This window comes from Medicago sativa, chromosome 1 (assembly GCF_051527215.1).
Source record: "Medicago sativa cultivar Bolivia chromosome 1, Bolivia_mono, whole genome shotgun sequence".
NCBI lineage: Eukaryota > Viridiplantae > Streptophyta > Magnoliopsida > Fabales > Fabaceae > Medicago > Medicago sativa.
The window spans coordinates 61,740,444-61,754,911 of NC_140749.1; the positions used below are offsets into that span (position 1 = coordinate 61,740,444).

At 37.7% G+C, this 14,468-nt stretch overlaps 1 protein-coding gene across 1 annotated transcript; it reads right to left on the reverse strand.

Moving 5' to 3' along the window:
* Positions 1-16: 16 nt before the first annotated feature.
* LOC146956115 (uncharacterized) lies at positions 17-850 on the reverse strand. Its single transcript, XM_085749047.1, has 2 exons — positions 520-850; positions 17-435 (listed from the first exon to the last, which is right to left on the reverse strand). The coding sequence occupies exons 1-2, from the start codon at positions 848-850 to the stop codon at positions 17-19; spliced, it is 750 nt and encodes a 249-aa protein (XP_085605173.1).
* Between the last annotated feature and the right edge of the window lie 13,618 nt (positions 851-14,468).

Sequence of the window (14,468 nt, forward strand, 5' to 3'; positions counted from 1 at the left end):
AGTGAAGCCTCGCCTTTTACCAGTTCATGCTCGCCTGAACGCGAGATAACGAGTGCAAATTCACAGACAAGTCATGTAATTCATTTATCTCATCTTCCAATAGATCAGATGTTTCGCCTTTAGTGTCTAGGATCGACATTCTATCCCTTGCCTCATGAAGCTTTCCTTCCAAATTCTGAGAATGTTGTTGATGCCACTCTTTCAAACTGCCTTTAATTAATTTCAACTTTTGTTTCAACACATAACCTCCCCATCCTTCAACATCAAACGACCGCCACTTTTGATGAACGAAAGTATCATAACCTGGGAAATCAGCCCAACATTTCAACATTCGGAGAGGCCTAGGTCCCCAATTCTCTTCATCCATCCGAAGCACCACCGGAACATGATCAGATAACCCACGCTGGTAAGCTATTTGAACACAGTTAGGCCACACTGAACACCAGCTATTAGACAACAGAAACCTGTCTAGGCAACTCATCGAAAACCTATCACCACGGTACCAAGTAAATTATCTACCACAAATCGGTAAATCCACCATAAAGCAATCCTCAATGAAAGTGTTAAAAATATTAGCATCATACTGACGAAATTCGGAACCTCTACTTCTCCTTTCCTCTACTGTTCTGACTGAATTAAAATCACCGCAGACACATAAGTTAGAATCACCATTGTTGAGAACAAAAGATGTCAGTTGATTCCACAGGTCATATTTCGCATTTGTATCACAAGGAGCATAAACATTTACAGTGACAAATTCTTCGCCGGAGCCAATAACCATACCTCTTATAACCAACACATGAGCAAAGCTTGAAGTGGACCAGACATCAATCAAGTTTCGGTCCCACATAGTCAATAGGCCGCCTGAAGCACCAGGTGATGGTTGAAAAGAGAAACTATAGGATGTGGAACCCAATATGGCTGAAGCTACTGTTTCGATAAGCGATTGGATTGATGTTTGTATAAATGTTTGTGACAATTTTTTAGACAAATTTCTCTCCTAGTTTGTTGTGTTCTTATTTTCTCTGTATTATTTTGGCTTTGGGTAAATTTTTATATTTCTTAGTATATCTATGGTTGACTAATTAATCGTCATAAAATCGTTGTTTAAATAACATACTTCAACAAAAATATCAATTCTTTCAAAAAATAAAAACATTGTTAGTATGTAGTTACCAAATACTAGAACCGGCAAAATGGGCTAGTCCATAAGGGTAGGCTCGTCAACCTGAATAAAATATAGAGCTAGGGACTTAAAATTCTTGTCCGGATTTTTTTAAGGATTTTTAGCCCGACCCGAAATAGAATGCTACCCATTAAGGCTAGTCCGTATGAGTCACGGGTAGCTTGTTTGGGCTACATAACTAAAAATGTTAAATAAATTAGTAATATTTTGTTAATGGATAAATTAGTAATGTCTATGAAGCACGAAAGTTTTTACTTTTCTTTAGCCACACAAGTATTTTTTGGATAAATAAAAAATAATGCTTATAAAAAAATTCTTGGTAATCTTTATAACGTTTTAAAAATGAAAATAATTAAGGGTTTGCTCGTTTAGCCTACGACCCGTAAAGGGTCGGACTCGGGTAGTAACATTTGAGTCCACATTTGAATAGGGTTTTTTGACCCAGATCTATAAAACCTGAAGCTTGTTACTGTTGGCCCTAAACAGCTCGGATAACCCGTTTTGACTCCTCTAGTTACCACAACAAAAATTGATTCAATTGATAAGGAGTTGGCTCGTACTTAACAAAGGTTTTGAGTTCAGCTTATGCATAGAGTGTGAGTCTTGAAACATGGCTCAGCCTTCACGAGTCCTATAATCCAATTAACTTAAACTTTTTATACTCTTTCCGATCCCAATTATCAATTGTTTTGACCATTTGACACATATTAAGAAATGTAATCAATTGTGTATAGAAAAGAGAAACTACGGATAATTTTACAAAAATAACTTTCATTAATGGTATGAAAAAAATGGAAAAAATGGGACAGAGGGCATATTATGGAAGAAAAAAATACAAATAGTTGTCAAGTAAAAAAATCTTGGGTCTAAGATGTAGTCTCCCAGCCAAAGTATGGGATGTTATGTTTATTTTGAAGGTGAGAAAAAAACACAAGAAGGGGGGTTGAATTGTGTTTTGAAAAATTCTTTGTTTCCCCTAAAAACTGAACCCACTGATCAGAAGCTAAGTGAGACAGCTTCTGAAGTGATAATCAGAATCTAAATGCAGCGGAATAAAACAGAGAGAGAGAAGAAGAACGACACAAAGCAATTATACTGGTTCCTTCCACAATCCGGAAGTAGTCCAGTCCCCCTTGCACTTCCAAGGAGATTTCACTATGAGTAATATCTGATTACAAATGCTCAAGCACACAAGCAAGAGACTTCCTTTGCTCAAGCACACAAGCTAGAGACTTCCTTTGCTCAAGAACACAATCAAGAGACTTCCTGCTCAAGCACAACTGCAAGAGACTTCCTAACTAAACAAAATTACACAGAAAATTGTTTAAGGTTGAACACTTGATATACAATCAGAGGTGCTCACAATACAAATCAGATACAGACTCAATGGACTTAAGAATTTCTAAGATATGACTTTGAGACACAGAAATTCTAAGTGAATGCAGAACAATTTCAGCAGAGGTTTGGCACTTGTAAAAATATTATGAGTCTTTCGCTCAGCGTTCTTGCATTACCAAAACTCTAAGTCTTCACTCCTTTATATAGAGGTGTGAAAGAGACGTTGTGAAATTGCCAGCACACCAAAGAGTCGTTGTTGAAGCTTGATCTTTCACCAATGATATATTGCCTGATTTGGTTGTTGTCCTATGAAGAACAAATTTGAAATCCATTCCTTATCCAAAGGAACATATATGCAGGCGAAACCGTATTCTGGAGCTGTTTTCTTGTCTTGTAGCGTGGACACAAAACAGAGTAGTGGAGAACGTGGTTGTACAATTCGTACAAAGTACAATGTCAACGCTTTCGTCCAAATTGCAAGCACAAGCATTCAAACACCTTTGAAATGACCGTTGCAAAATTCCACTAATCCTTTGTTTGTGTTTTCGAATCCAATAGACAACTTTTGCATTGATAATTCTTCAATTCTTGAATCTTTTGCAAATCCAGTTGAGATTCAGCTTCTGGTGAAATAGCTTCTGATGAGGCAGCTTCTGATGATGCAGCTTCTGATGATATGACTTCTGCAGCTTCTGATGATGCAGCTTCTGATGATATGACTTCTGGACTTCTTGTCTTCAGGAGCACTATTCTTACTTCAGAAGCGTCTTAACTTCAGGAGCACTATTCTTACTTCAGAAGCGACTTAACTTCAGGAGCGTTTTTTCTCTTCAGTAACAAGTTGCCTTCAGGAGCGTCCAAGCTTCAAATTTTTGTTGTTTCATTTGCTCTTTATTTGCTCATTCAGAACCAATGATGATGTAACTTTATAATTATGGTCCTGTACACTTGAACAAATATCAGCTAGTCCAATTTACAATTTTTAATACCTTGTTATCATCAAAACTCTTTAAGGTTCATTGTTAAACACATTTTGTTCCAACAATCTCCCCCTTTTTGATGATGACAAACAAAAGTATTTAAAATTGATCAATTGTTGTTAATCTAATTAACAAGTTGACTTTGTGGTTCTGAGGTTTGTAAGCTCAGAGTCTGAGGTTTGTAAGCTCAAACTCCCCCTGAGTCTGATAGTCTTTAAGGTGAGGTTTGTAAGCTCCCCCTAAGTTCTATCCAGGTTAATTAAATTCATTTTTCGCACAATAAAAATATCAGAGCTTTAAAAAATTGAATCATTGAAAGAATTAACTTATAGATAAGAAGAATGGTTCAATTAATTTTACTTGAATTTTGATACTTCTTCGTTCGTTCATAGCTTATACCAATAAGGTAAAAAAAATGATAGAAGTTTTTCAAAAATTTCAAATGCCATTAATGTTAATGGGGCTCAGAGCCTTTAAATACTTGTCACATATACTCCCCCTTTTGTCATTATAAAAAAAAATGAGATAAAAATAAGCATAAAAGACAAAAAGATTTGAGAAAAACTCAAACATGAGAGAGTATACTAAGAAATTAACTAAATAAATCAGACCAAAGTATATGAACATGAATATCCAATTATCAGAAGCAGCTAAGCAGTCAGAATCATTTAAGAATTCAGAAGCATAGAAAAATAAAACAAGATGGTTTCAGAAGCAAGGACTAAAAATTTAAAACACACAACAAACAAAAGATAACACTAAGGTGTGCAACTAATGATTGGTTTGTTGTTGTTTCTTCATCTTCTCCATTTCTTCAGTTTTTGTCTTCAACAGTTCTTCAAGGTATTGTTGCCTCTGGAGAAGAGCCTGTTCCCTTTCCTTAGCCTCTTGCTGCTGCTGTGCCATCTGTTTCTTCAGAAGCTTACACAACCTTGCTTCTCTGGTCAAGTAGTCCTTTTCTGAGAAGAAAGGCTGGTTTGCCAGGAGCAGTGTAGAACTTCTTACTCTGAGATTCTGCTTCATATGCTCCATTAAATTCCTGACAGAAGCTTCCTTGCTTCTGATGCACTTAGCCTTTACATTTTCAATAAGCTCAGCTGCCCGGTTCTGAAGAGATGCCCAGGAGTCTTCATATGCGTTGGTGAGATCAATTGACCTTCTTTGATCCACCAGATTATGCATTTGACTAAGAATTGTGAGAAGCTCAGCATTAATATATCCAGATTCCAGGATGTTTGTGGGTGGTTGTTCAAGGGTTTCAAGATCAGAATCACTGATTTCCAGGTCTTGAACAGGGTTAGGAATTGGAATGGTAAAGTGTGTTTGTGTGTTTGAAGATGAGGGCTGGTCAGAAGCAATGTGTGCGGTAGAGGTTGAGGCTTGAACATTGACTTGAGAGTTGTCAACATCCATGGGAGTTGGTTCTGGGGAGTGTTCAATTTCAGTTGGTGGTTGTTGTGGTGAAGTTGATGTTTGAGTGTTGAGTTGGGGGTCAATGGTAGCTATTGGTGATTGTGGGGGTGTTGTGGGTTTATGTGGTTTAGGGTTCTGTTGATGGGGGTTTTCTGAAACAACATTTTCAGAAGCAGCTGCTTCTGGAGTTGTTTCAGAGGCTTTTTCTGAGGTAGACTTGTCTTTGGGTAAGTCTCCTGAATAGTGTAGAATAAGATTGTCTAAGACAGAAGTGTCTTCTATTGGTTCAGGTACTGATGGTGAAGAGAGTGAAATGGGGATAGGGGTGACTGGAATCTGGATTACCTGAACTGCAGGGCCAGCTTCAGAAGTGATCTTCTGTGGACCAGCAGCTTGAGGAACTACTTCTGAAGTTCCATCTCCTGGAGCATCCTCCATAATAATCATCATTTTTTCTTCCTCGCTGTCTTCAGTAGTCTTACCAGCAATGGCTCTTACTTCAGCCAATTTCTCTTTGAAGAACCTATCACAGTCTTCCATACCCAAAGCCTTGAGCTTTTCATCTCTTTGATGAATGTATTGTGCTTTTAGTTCCTTTTTGTCTGATATAAAATCAGAAGCACGTTCATCTGCCATCCTTTTCATTCTTGGAGTCATCTCAACCATAGGACTCACAAGTTGAAGGGGAGCCTTCTTCTTCTTCAGCTTGGGCTCAGCCTCTTCTTTCTCTATTTCTTCAAGGGCTTCCTCCAGCTGCTCTTTGGTGATTACCAAATCTGCCTTACCTTTTCTTCTTTTCTGAGGAATAGAAGCAGCACCAACCTTCTGCATCTTTCCTTTATCCTTGGCAGAAACAGATTTAGCATCAGACTTAGCAACTTTTTGCTTCTCAGTTATAGCAACAGCAGCTTCTGACACAGTACTAGTTCTGGCCCTTTTTCCTTTAGTAGGAGCAGCATCAGATTCTGAACTAGTTCTGGCTCTCTTTCCTTTAGTAAGAGCAGCTTCCTCCTGAGAATTTGCAACTTCTTCCAAGACGTACTCAGCTACTGACTTGGCTAAGATTTCAGGATTGCTTTCCTTAAAAATGGAAGGAAAGTCCCTGATAATCTCAGTCTCTTCTGTGGTCATCTCCAACCACTTTTCATCTTTAGAGACTTCCTTGATGAACTTCATAGAGCATAAGCTCCTGCTACTGATAGTCCTTTCAGCAGTAGAGACATCGAAACATCTATCAGAAGCATTCCTTGTCCTCTTTAAGAACTCCAGCACCCTTCCTTGAAAAAAGATTTCAGACAGCAATCTTCCATAGGGTACTTGTTTTCTTCCTCTTATAGTGCTTTCGTTTATGGACCAGCAGAGATGATCCATTACATATCTGGGGAAGTTTATCTTTTCCAGAATAGCCATGAAGTAAATTGCTAGCTTCTGTTGGTTGTTGGGTTGGTCAGACCCTCCTGCTCTTTGAAAGAAGCAACCATTACTGAATTTCACCAACATCCTGTTGTGAATCTCCATTTCAGAAGGCTTGGCATCTTTCTTCCCACCCAGAAGAGTGTTGTAGTAACCTTGTAGCAGGACATCTTCCTTCCTCACTATTTCTTGGAATCTTCCCTCTGCATGCATTCTACAAGCTTTAGCTATAACGTCCTCAGTGATGGTTATAGGAATGCCCATCACTTCAGACCTTATTTCTAAGCTATCAAATGATGTAGGATTCATATCCATGGCCATTTTCCCTTTCTTTGACCCAGCTTGTTTGCTTACAACTTTTGCAGGCTTTTCATTGTACACTTCAGCTTTTAACCAAAAGTCCTTGACCAAGTTCACATATGTTGGCCCATTTAGCATCTTGAAATACTCAGACAGCTTCTGAGTCTCTATCAATCCTTCCATGTTTACTTCGTACTTCTTGAGTGAAGCAAAATCCACCGGTGACTCTACTTAAACTATTAAGGATTCCCATGGAATATCCATAGTCTTCTCTTTGTAGACGGACCCAGATCCTGGTACGCTTTGCATGTTTGATGTAGATTCTGAAACTTTTGAGCTTGATGATGCCATTTGATGATTGATGAAGATTTGAAGAAGATGAAGATTTTAGGGTTCTAAGGTTGAGAGAATGCGCTTACTTCGCAAGAGGTTTGAGAGCAAATGTGTTTGTTGTGAGTGAGTAGTGTGTGAATTGTCAAAGTGTTAAAAGTAAAACGATTGCAATTCAAAAGAGACAAACAAACATAACATTAATGACAAAATTGGGGGCGCGTGAAAAGTACTTTCAAAGCTATTAAATCATCATTGCTCTTTTAGTTATACACCAACACATACAGGCCACGTAAGAAGTTCACAGAGTAACTACCAAGTTAGTGGGCCAGAAGTTACTTTTTAAAAGGTAACTTCCAACGTTTCCACTAATTCAACTATTCAGAAGCAATAAATCCAGCTTCTGGACTTCAGATGCTGACGTCATCAGAAGCGAGTTTTCCTCAGAACCTCAATAAAGAGCTTCTGATGGACTACTGCTTCTGAACGAACTTCAGAACCTAAAATCCTATTTAGGAGCAAGCAAACATCTAATCAGACACGTAATGCATGTTCAAATCTTTCAACAGTTAAAGGCTTAGTAAATATATCAGCCCATTGATTTTCAGTATCAATGAATTGTATATTTAAAATTCCTTTTTGAACATAATCTCTGATAAAATGGTGTTTGATTTCAATGTGCTTAGCTCTTGAATGCAAAATTGGATTTTTAGATAAACAAATAGCAGCAGTATTATCACAATAAATGGGAATACTGTTAGCAGTTATCTGATAATCTTCCAACTGATGTTTCATCCAAAGTAGTTGTGTACAACAACTTGCAGCTGAAATGTATTCCGCTTCTGCTGTAGACATAGCAATAGTTGTTTGTCTTTTGCTAGCCCAGGATATAAGATTATCACCCAGAAATTGACAGTTGCCACTGGTTGACTTTCTTTCAATCCTATCACCAGCATAATCAGCATCACAGAATCCAATTAGCTTATAATCTAAGGATTTCCTATAAAGGAGTCCAAGATTAGTTGTTCCCTTCAAATACCTGAAGATTCTCTTGACAGCAGTCATATGTGATTCTCTAGGATCTGATTGGAATCTTGCACACAAGCATACACAGAATAAAATATCTGGCCTAGATGCAGTGAGGTATAACAAAGAACCAATCATACCTCTATACAGCTTCTGATCTACTTTAGCTCCTTCATCTTCTTTGCTTAAGTTGCACGTAGGGTGCATTGGAGTGTTCATTACTTTACAATCTTCAAGTTTGAACTTCTTCAGAAGCTCCTTTGTGTACTTGGATTGATGAACATAGACTCCATCTTTGCATTGATTGATTTGAATGCCAAGGAAGAACTTCAGCTCTCCCATCATGCTCATTTCAAATTCATCCTGCATTAACTAAGAAAATTCCTTGCAAAGAGATGCATTAGTAGAACCAAATATTATATCATCAACATATATTTGCACAACAAGAATATCTTTCCCAAGGGTCCTTCTGAAGAGTGTAGTATCAACCTGTCCTCTTTTAAAATCATTTTTGATTAAGAAATTACTTAGTCTATCATACCAAGCTCTGGGAGCTTGTTTCAAGCCATATAGTGATTTCTTCAGTTTAAAAACATGGTCAGGATATTTAATATCCTCAAATCTAGGAGGTTGCTTGACATACACTTCTTCTTCTATGACACCATTTAGAAATGCACTCTTAACATCCATTTGATATAATATTATGCCATGATTAACTGCATAGGAAAGAAGTAACCTGATTGCTTCCAATCTTGCAACTGGAGCAAACGTTTCAGTGTAATCAATGCCTTCTTGTTGACTATACCCTTGTGCAACAAGCCTGGCTTTGTTTCTTGTTACTTCACCTTGCTCATTCAGCTTGTTTCTGAATACCCATTTTGTTCCAATAATGTTCTTGTGCTGAGGTTTGGGTACAAGATCCCACACATCATTTCTTTGAAATTGATTCAACTCTTCTTGCATAGCTAGGATCCATCCATCATCTGAAAGTGCTTCATCAACTGTTGTAGGTTCAATCATTGAGATTAGTCCAATCATTGACTCTTCTTGTCTGAAATGTGATCTTGTTCTTCTTGGACTATCTTTGTTTCCAATGATTAGCTCCTCGGGATGTGAAGACTTGTGTTTGAATGTGTTTCTGGGAGGATCTTCTTGATGTGAGCCATCTTGTGCTTCATCAGAAGCAGTTTCATCTTGCGCTTCTGATGTGGGTTCAGCTTCTGGACTATCTTCAGACTTAGCTATCTGATCAGGTTCTGGAGTAGCTTCAGGAACCTGTATCTCTGCAAAACTTTCACCTTGCTTTGAAGTTTTATCTTCAAGCTCCTTGTCATCAAATTTAACGTGCATAGATTCTTCAACACAGAGTGTTTCTGAATTATACACTCTGTATGCCTTTGACCTTTCAGAGTAACCTAAAAAGATTCCTCTTTGGGCCTTGGCATCAAATTTCTTTAGGTAGAGCTTGTTGTTCAGAATGTAACATGTACATCCAAATTGATGAAAGTAAGAGATATTGGGTTTTCTTCCTTTAAAGAGTTCATATGTTGTTTTCTCCAAAATAGGTCTAATATAGATCCTGTTTTGAACATAGCATGCTGTATTCACTGCTTCTGCCCAAAAATGTTTTGGTAACTTGTTTTCATGAATCATGGTTCTGGCCATTTCTTGTAAAGTTCTATTCTTTCTCTCTACAACCCCATTTTGTTGTGGTGTTCTAGGAGAAGAGAATTCATGGAAAATTCCATGTTTTTCACAAAAAGCTTCAAATGGCTCATTTTCAAATTCTCCACCATGATCACTTCTGACTTTCAAAATTTTTGATTCTTTTTCAGATTGAATTTGAGTGCAGAAGCTACTGAATACATCGCACGCAACATCTTTACTCTTTATGAATTTCACCCAAGTCCATCTGCTGTAATCATCAACAATGACTAATCCATATTTACTTCCATATAAGGATGCAGTACTCACTGGTCCAAATAAATCAATATGGAGTAATTCTAAAGGTCTTGAGGTTGAAACAATGTCTTTGGTTTTAAAAGATGATTTCACAATTTTCCCTCTCTGACATGCACCACAGAGTGCATCTGAATGATAGTCAATGTCTGGTAGCCCTTTCACAAGTTGTAACTTACTAAGCTTAGAGATTAACCTCCAGTTAGCATGTCCCAACCTTCTGTGCCACATCCATTTCTTATCATTCACTGATAGTAGGCAAATCACCTTCTGATCAGCCAGTTCAGAAAAATTGATTTTATAGACATTGTCAACTCTCTTTCCCTTGAACACAATGGATTTGTCTTCCTTGTTGATTACTGTACAGTTGGGTTTTTCAAAAAGCACATCATAACCATTATCACAAAATTGACTAATGCTCAAAAGGTTATGTTCAAGACCATCTACCAACCATACATTATTAATTGAGGTAGAGGAATTACCAATAGTTCCTGTACCTATGATCTTGCCTGACTGGTTGCCTCCAAATTTCACATTTCCTCCCTCTTTCATTGTTAGGCTGAGGAACATGGACTTGTCTCCTGTCATGTGTCTTGAGCAACCGCTGTCTAGGTACCATGATCTTTGCTTTGGCACTGCTCTTAGACATACCTGCATCATTGACATTTTTAGATTTAGGTACCCATTGTTCTATGGGTCCTGGAAGGTTAGTACTTAAGGATTTACTCTTCACTTCTTGTACCTTGTGCTGTGAGTTGGGTTGCTTCTGATTAACCATCACCTTAGGTTTTGGTACTTCAGAAGCAGTAACTGTCTTCTTCTGAAACTTAGACTTCAGAACCCCAGATTTTGGTTTCACCAGACTCTGAGGAATAGGTTCTGATCTTTTCAGGATCCTAACCTTTGAAGTCTTGGAATCAGATTTGATCATAGCCTTTGACTTAGAGTTCTTTGGCTTTGAAGTAATCTTAGCCTTAGAACTAGAAGCTTCAGGTTCTGATTGAACAACAGTTTCCAACTCAGCCCCTTCTGGTACAAAGAATGTTTTCAGACCTTCCTTGATGCATTCACAACAAGACTTTAGATTGGTTTTCTCAAGTTTCACTTCTGGAAAACCAATTCCTCTGCCATTGTTCATGTAAATGCTATAAATCATAGAAGCTACTCTGCTTCTGTCAATGTCAGATATAATGAAATCTTCAAGAGCAATTTCATGATTACTTAAAGGTTTTTCATTACACTTTTCTTGTACCTTCTGACATAAGAACCTGAGCTGATCTTCATATGTTTTACACATGAAATCAAAGCCCCTAAGTCCTTGTTCAGAAGCTTTCAGATCCAATAGAGTTGATTTTTGCTGTTGTACCAAATCAGCATATTTTTCTTTTAAATCTTTCAACTCATTGGTTCTTACTTCAAAATGTGTAAGAAGTTCTTTAAGTGACTCAACAAGTTCATCTCTGGGAATTTTGGAATATACCTCGTTTTCATCTTCTGAGTCTGAATCTGATCCAGCTTCTGAAGTTGTTGTTGCTACCAACCCAACAGCTACCTTTGCATCTTCATCAGCTTCCTCTTTATCAGATCCAGATTCACTACCCAAATCATCCCAGGTTGCCATTAAACTCTGCTTAATCTGCTTCTTGAATTTGCTTGGTTTGAATGTAGACCTCTTTGACTTGTTCTTTGACTTTTCTCTTTGAAGATCAGGGCATTCAGCAATGAAGTGTCCAGGCTTCTTACAGTTGAAGCATCCCTTCTGATCTTCTTTCTTTGAGCTTCTGGAGTTACCCCTTCTGGAGAGAAACTTTCTGTTCTTCTTGGCCAGATATTGAAGTCTGTTTGAGAGCATGGCCATTTCAGCAGCATCTGGTTCAGAATCTGAACTTGACTGTTCTTCCTCTTCAGATTCAACTACTTTGAGAGCTTTTGATGACTTGCCTTTGGATGGAAGAGCTATTGATTTACTCTTCTTAGTAGACTCATGTTCATTAAGACTTAACTCATGAACTTTGAGAGAACTAACAAGATCTTCGACACTTAAAGTGTTTAAATCTTTAGCTTCCTCAATGGCAGTCACCTTTGGTCTCCATCTGGCAGGTAAGCTTCTGAGTATCTTGCTTACATGATCAGAAGCAACATAGCTCTTCTTTAGAATCTGTAGCCCAGAAACTAAGGTTTGAAACCTTGAGATCTCCTCAATAGTTTCATCATCCTTCATCTTGAATAACTTATACTGATGTACAAGCAGGAGAGCCTTTGCTTCTTTGACCTTCTTGCTCCCTTCATAATTTGAACAGAGAGAAGCAAACATAGCTTTAGCAGTGGATTTGTCACTCATCTTCATATACTCTGCTTTGGGTATGGCAGTGACAAGAGCTCCTCTGATAATATGATGCTTCTTGTAGAGTTTCCTCAGTTCTGGAGTATGTTTCTTTCTATCCACAGCAGCTCCTTCTTCATCAAGGACTAAATCACCAACACCATCTTCCTGAATATCCCATAATTCTTCATCTAGGCTCATGATGTAACTGTAAAAGTTGGTCTTCCACCAAGAGAACTCTTCAGCATCTCCATTGAACTTTGGAACTTTTCCAACACTGGTTTTCTTACTATCACTATAATCATGTGAGACAATTTTATAGCTAGTATCACCAGGACCAGTAGGAGGAGGAGTAGACATGTTTTTCTCAGATCTTTGACTGTTGCACGGTTAAGTGTTACACAACAAACCAGGCTCTGATACCAATTGAAGGTGAGAAAAAAACACAAGAAAGGGGGTTGAATTGTGTTTTGAAAAATTCTTCGTTTCCCCTAAAAACTGAACCCACTGATCAGAAGCTAAGTGAGACAGCTTCTGAAGTGATAATCAGAATCTAAATGCAGCGGAATAAAACAGAGAGAGAGAAGAAGAACGACACAAAGCAATTATACTGGTTCCTTCCACAATCCGGAAGTAGTCCAGTCCCCCTTGCACTTCCAAGGAGATTTCACTATGAGTAATATCTGATTACAAATGCTCAAGCACACAAGCAAGAGACTTCCTTTGCTCAAGCACACAAGCTAGAGACTTTCTTTGCTCAAGAACACAATCAAGAGACTTCCTGCTCAAGCACAACTGCAAGAGACTTCCTAACTAAACAAAATTACACAGAAAATTGTTTAAGGTTGAACACTTGATATACAATCAGAGGTGCTCACAATACAAATCAGATACAGACTCAATGGACTTAAGAATTTCTAAGATATGACTTTGAGACACAGAAATTCTAAGTGAATGCAGAACAATTTCAGCAGAGGTTTGGCACTTGTAAAAATATTATGAGTCTTTCGTTCAGCGTTCTTGCATTACCAAAACTCTAAGTCTTCACTCCTTTATATAGAGGTGTGAAAGAGACGTTGTGAAATTGCCAGCACACCAAAGAGTCGTTGTTGAAGCTTGATCTTTCACCAATGATATATTGCCTGATTTGGTTGTTGTCCTATGAAGAACAAATTTGAAATCCATTCCTTATCCAAAGGAACATATATGCAGGCGAAACCGTATTCTGGAGCTGTTTTCTTGTCTTGTAGCGTGGACACAAAACAGAGTAGTGGAGAACGTGGTTGTACAATTCGTACAAAGTACAATGTCAACGCTTTCGTCCAAATTGCAAGCACAAGCATTCAAACACCTTTGAAATGACCGTTGCAAAATTCCACTAATCCTTTGTTTGTGTTTTCGAATCCAATAGACAACTTTTGCATTGATAATTCTTCAATTCTTAAATCTTTTGCAAATCCAGTTGAGATTCAGCTTCTGGTGAAATAGCTTCTGATGAGGCAGCTTCTGATGATGCAGCTTCTGATGATATGACTTCTGCAGCTTCTGATGATGCAGCTTCTGATGATATGACTTCTGGACTTCTTGTCTTCAGGAGCACTATTCTTACTTCAGAAGCGTCTTAACTTCAGGAGCACTATTCTTACTTCAGAAGCGACTTAACTTCAGGAGCGCTTTTTCTCTTCAGTAACAAGTTGCCTTCAGGAGCGTCCAAGCTTCAAATTTTTGTTGTTTCCTTTGCTCTTTATTTGCTCATTCAGAACCAATGATGATGTAACTTTATAATTATGGTCCTGTACACTTGAACAAATATTAGCTAGTCCAATTTACAATTTTTAATACCTTGTTATCATCAAAACTCTTTAAGGTTCATTGTTAAACACATTTTGTTCCAACATATTTGTCTCTTAATAAACTCTACCCTAAAACTTGAAAAACAAGATAAAATATGATAAATGCTAACAAGTGTTCTATATGCATTTGTTAAGGAATTAAAAAAATGAAATGTTACCTTGGAAAGTATGTATAATACTTTTTGAAAGTTGAAAATGAGTTATTTCAATGTAAAAATCGTCTTTTTTTCTTTCTATTTTTAACTTTTTAACAAGTGTCTCAAGAGCACTCGAGCCTCATACATTCATGCACTAATCATCAAAACTTCTATGGCAAAAAAAAACTAATTGTTTAAGAAATGAGGCTA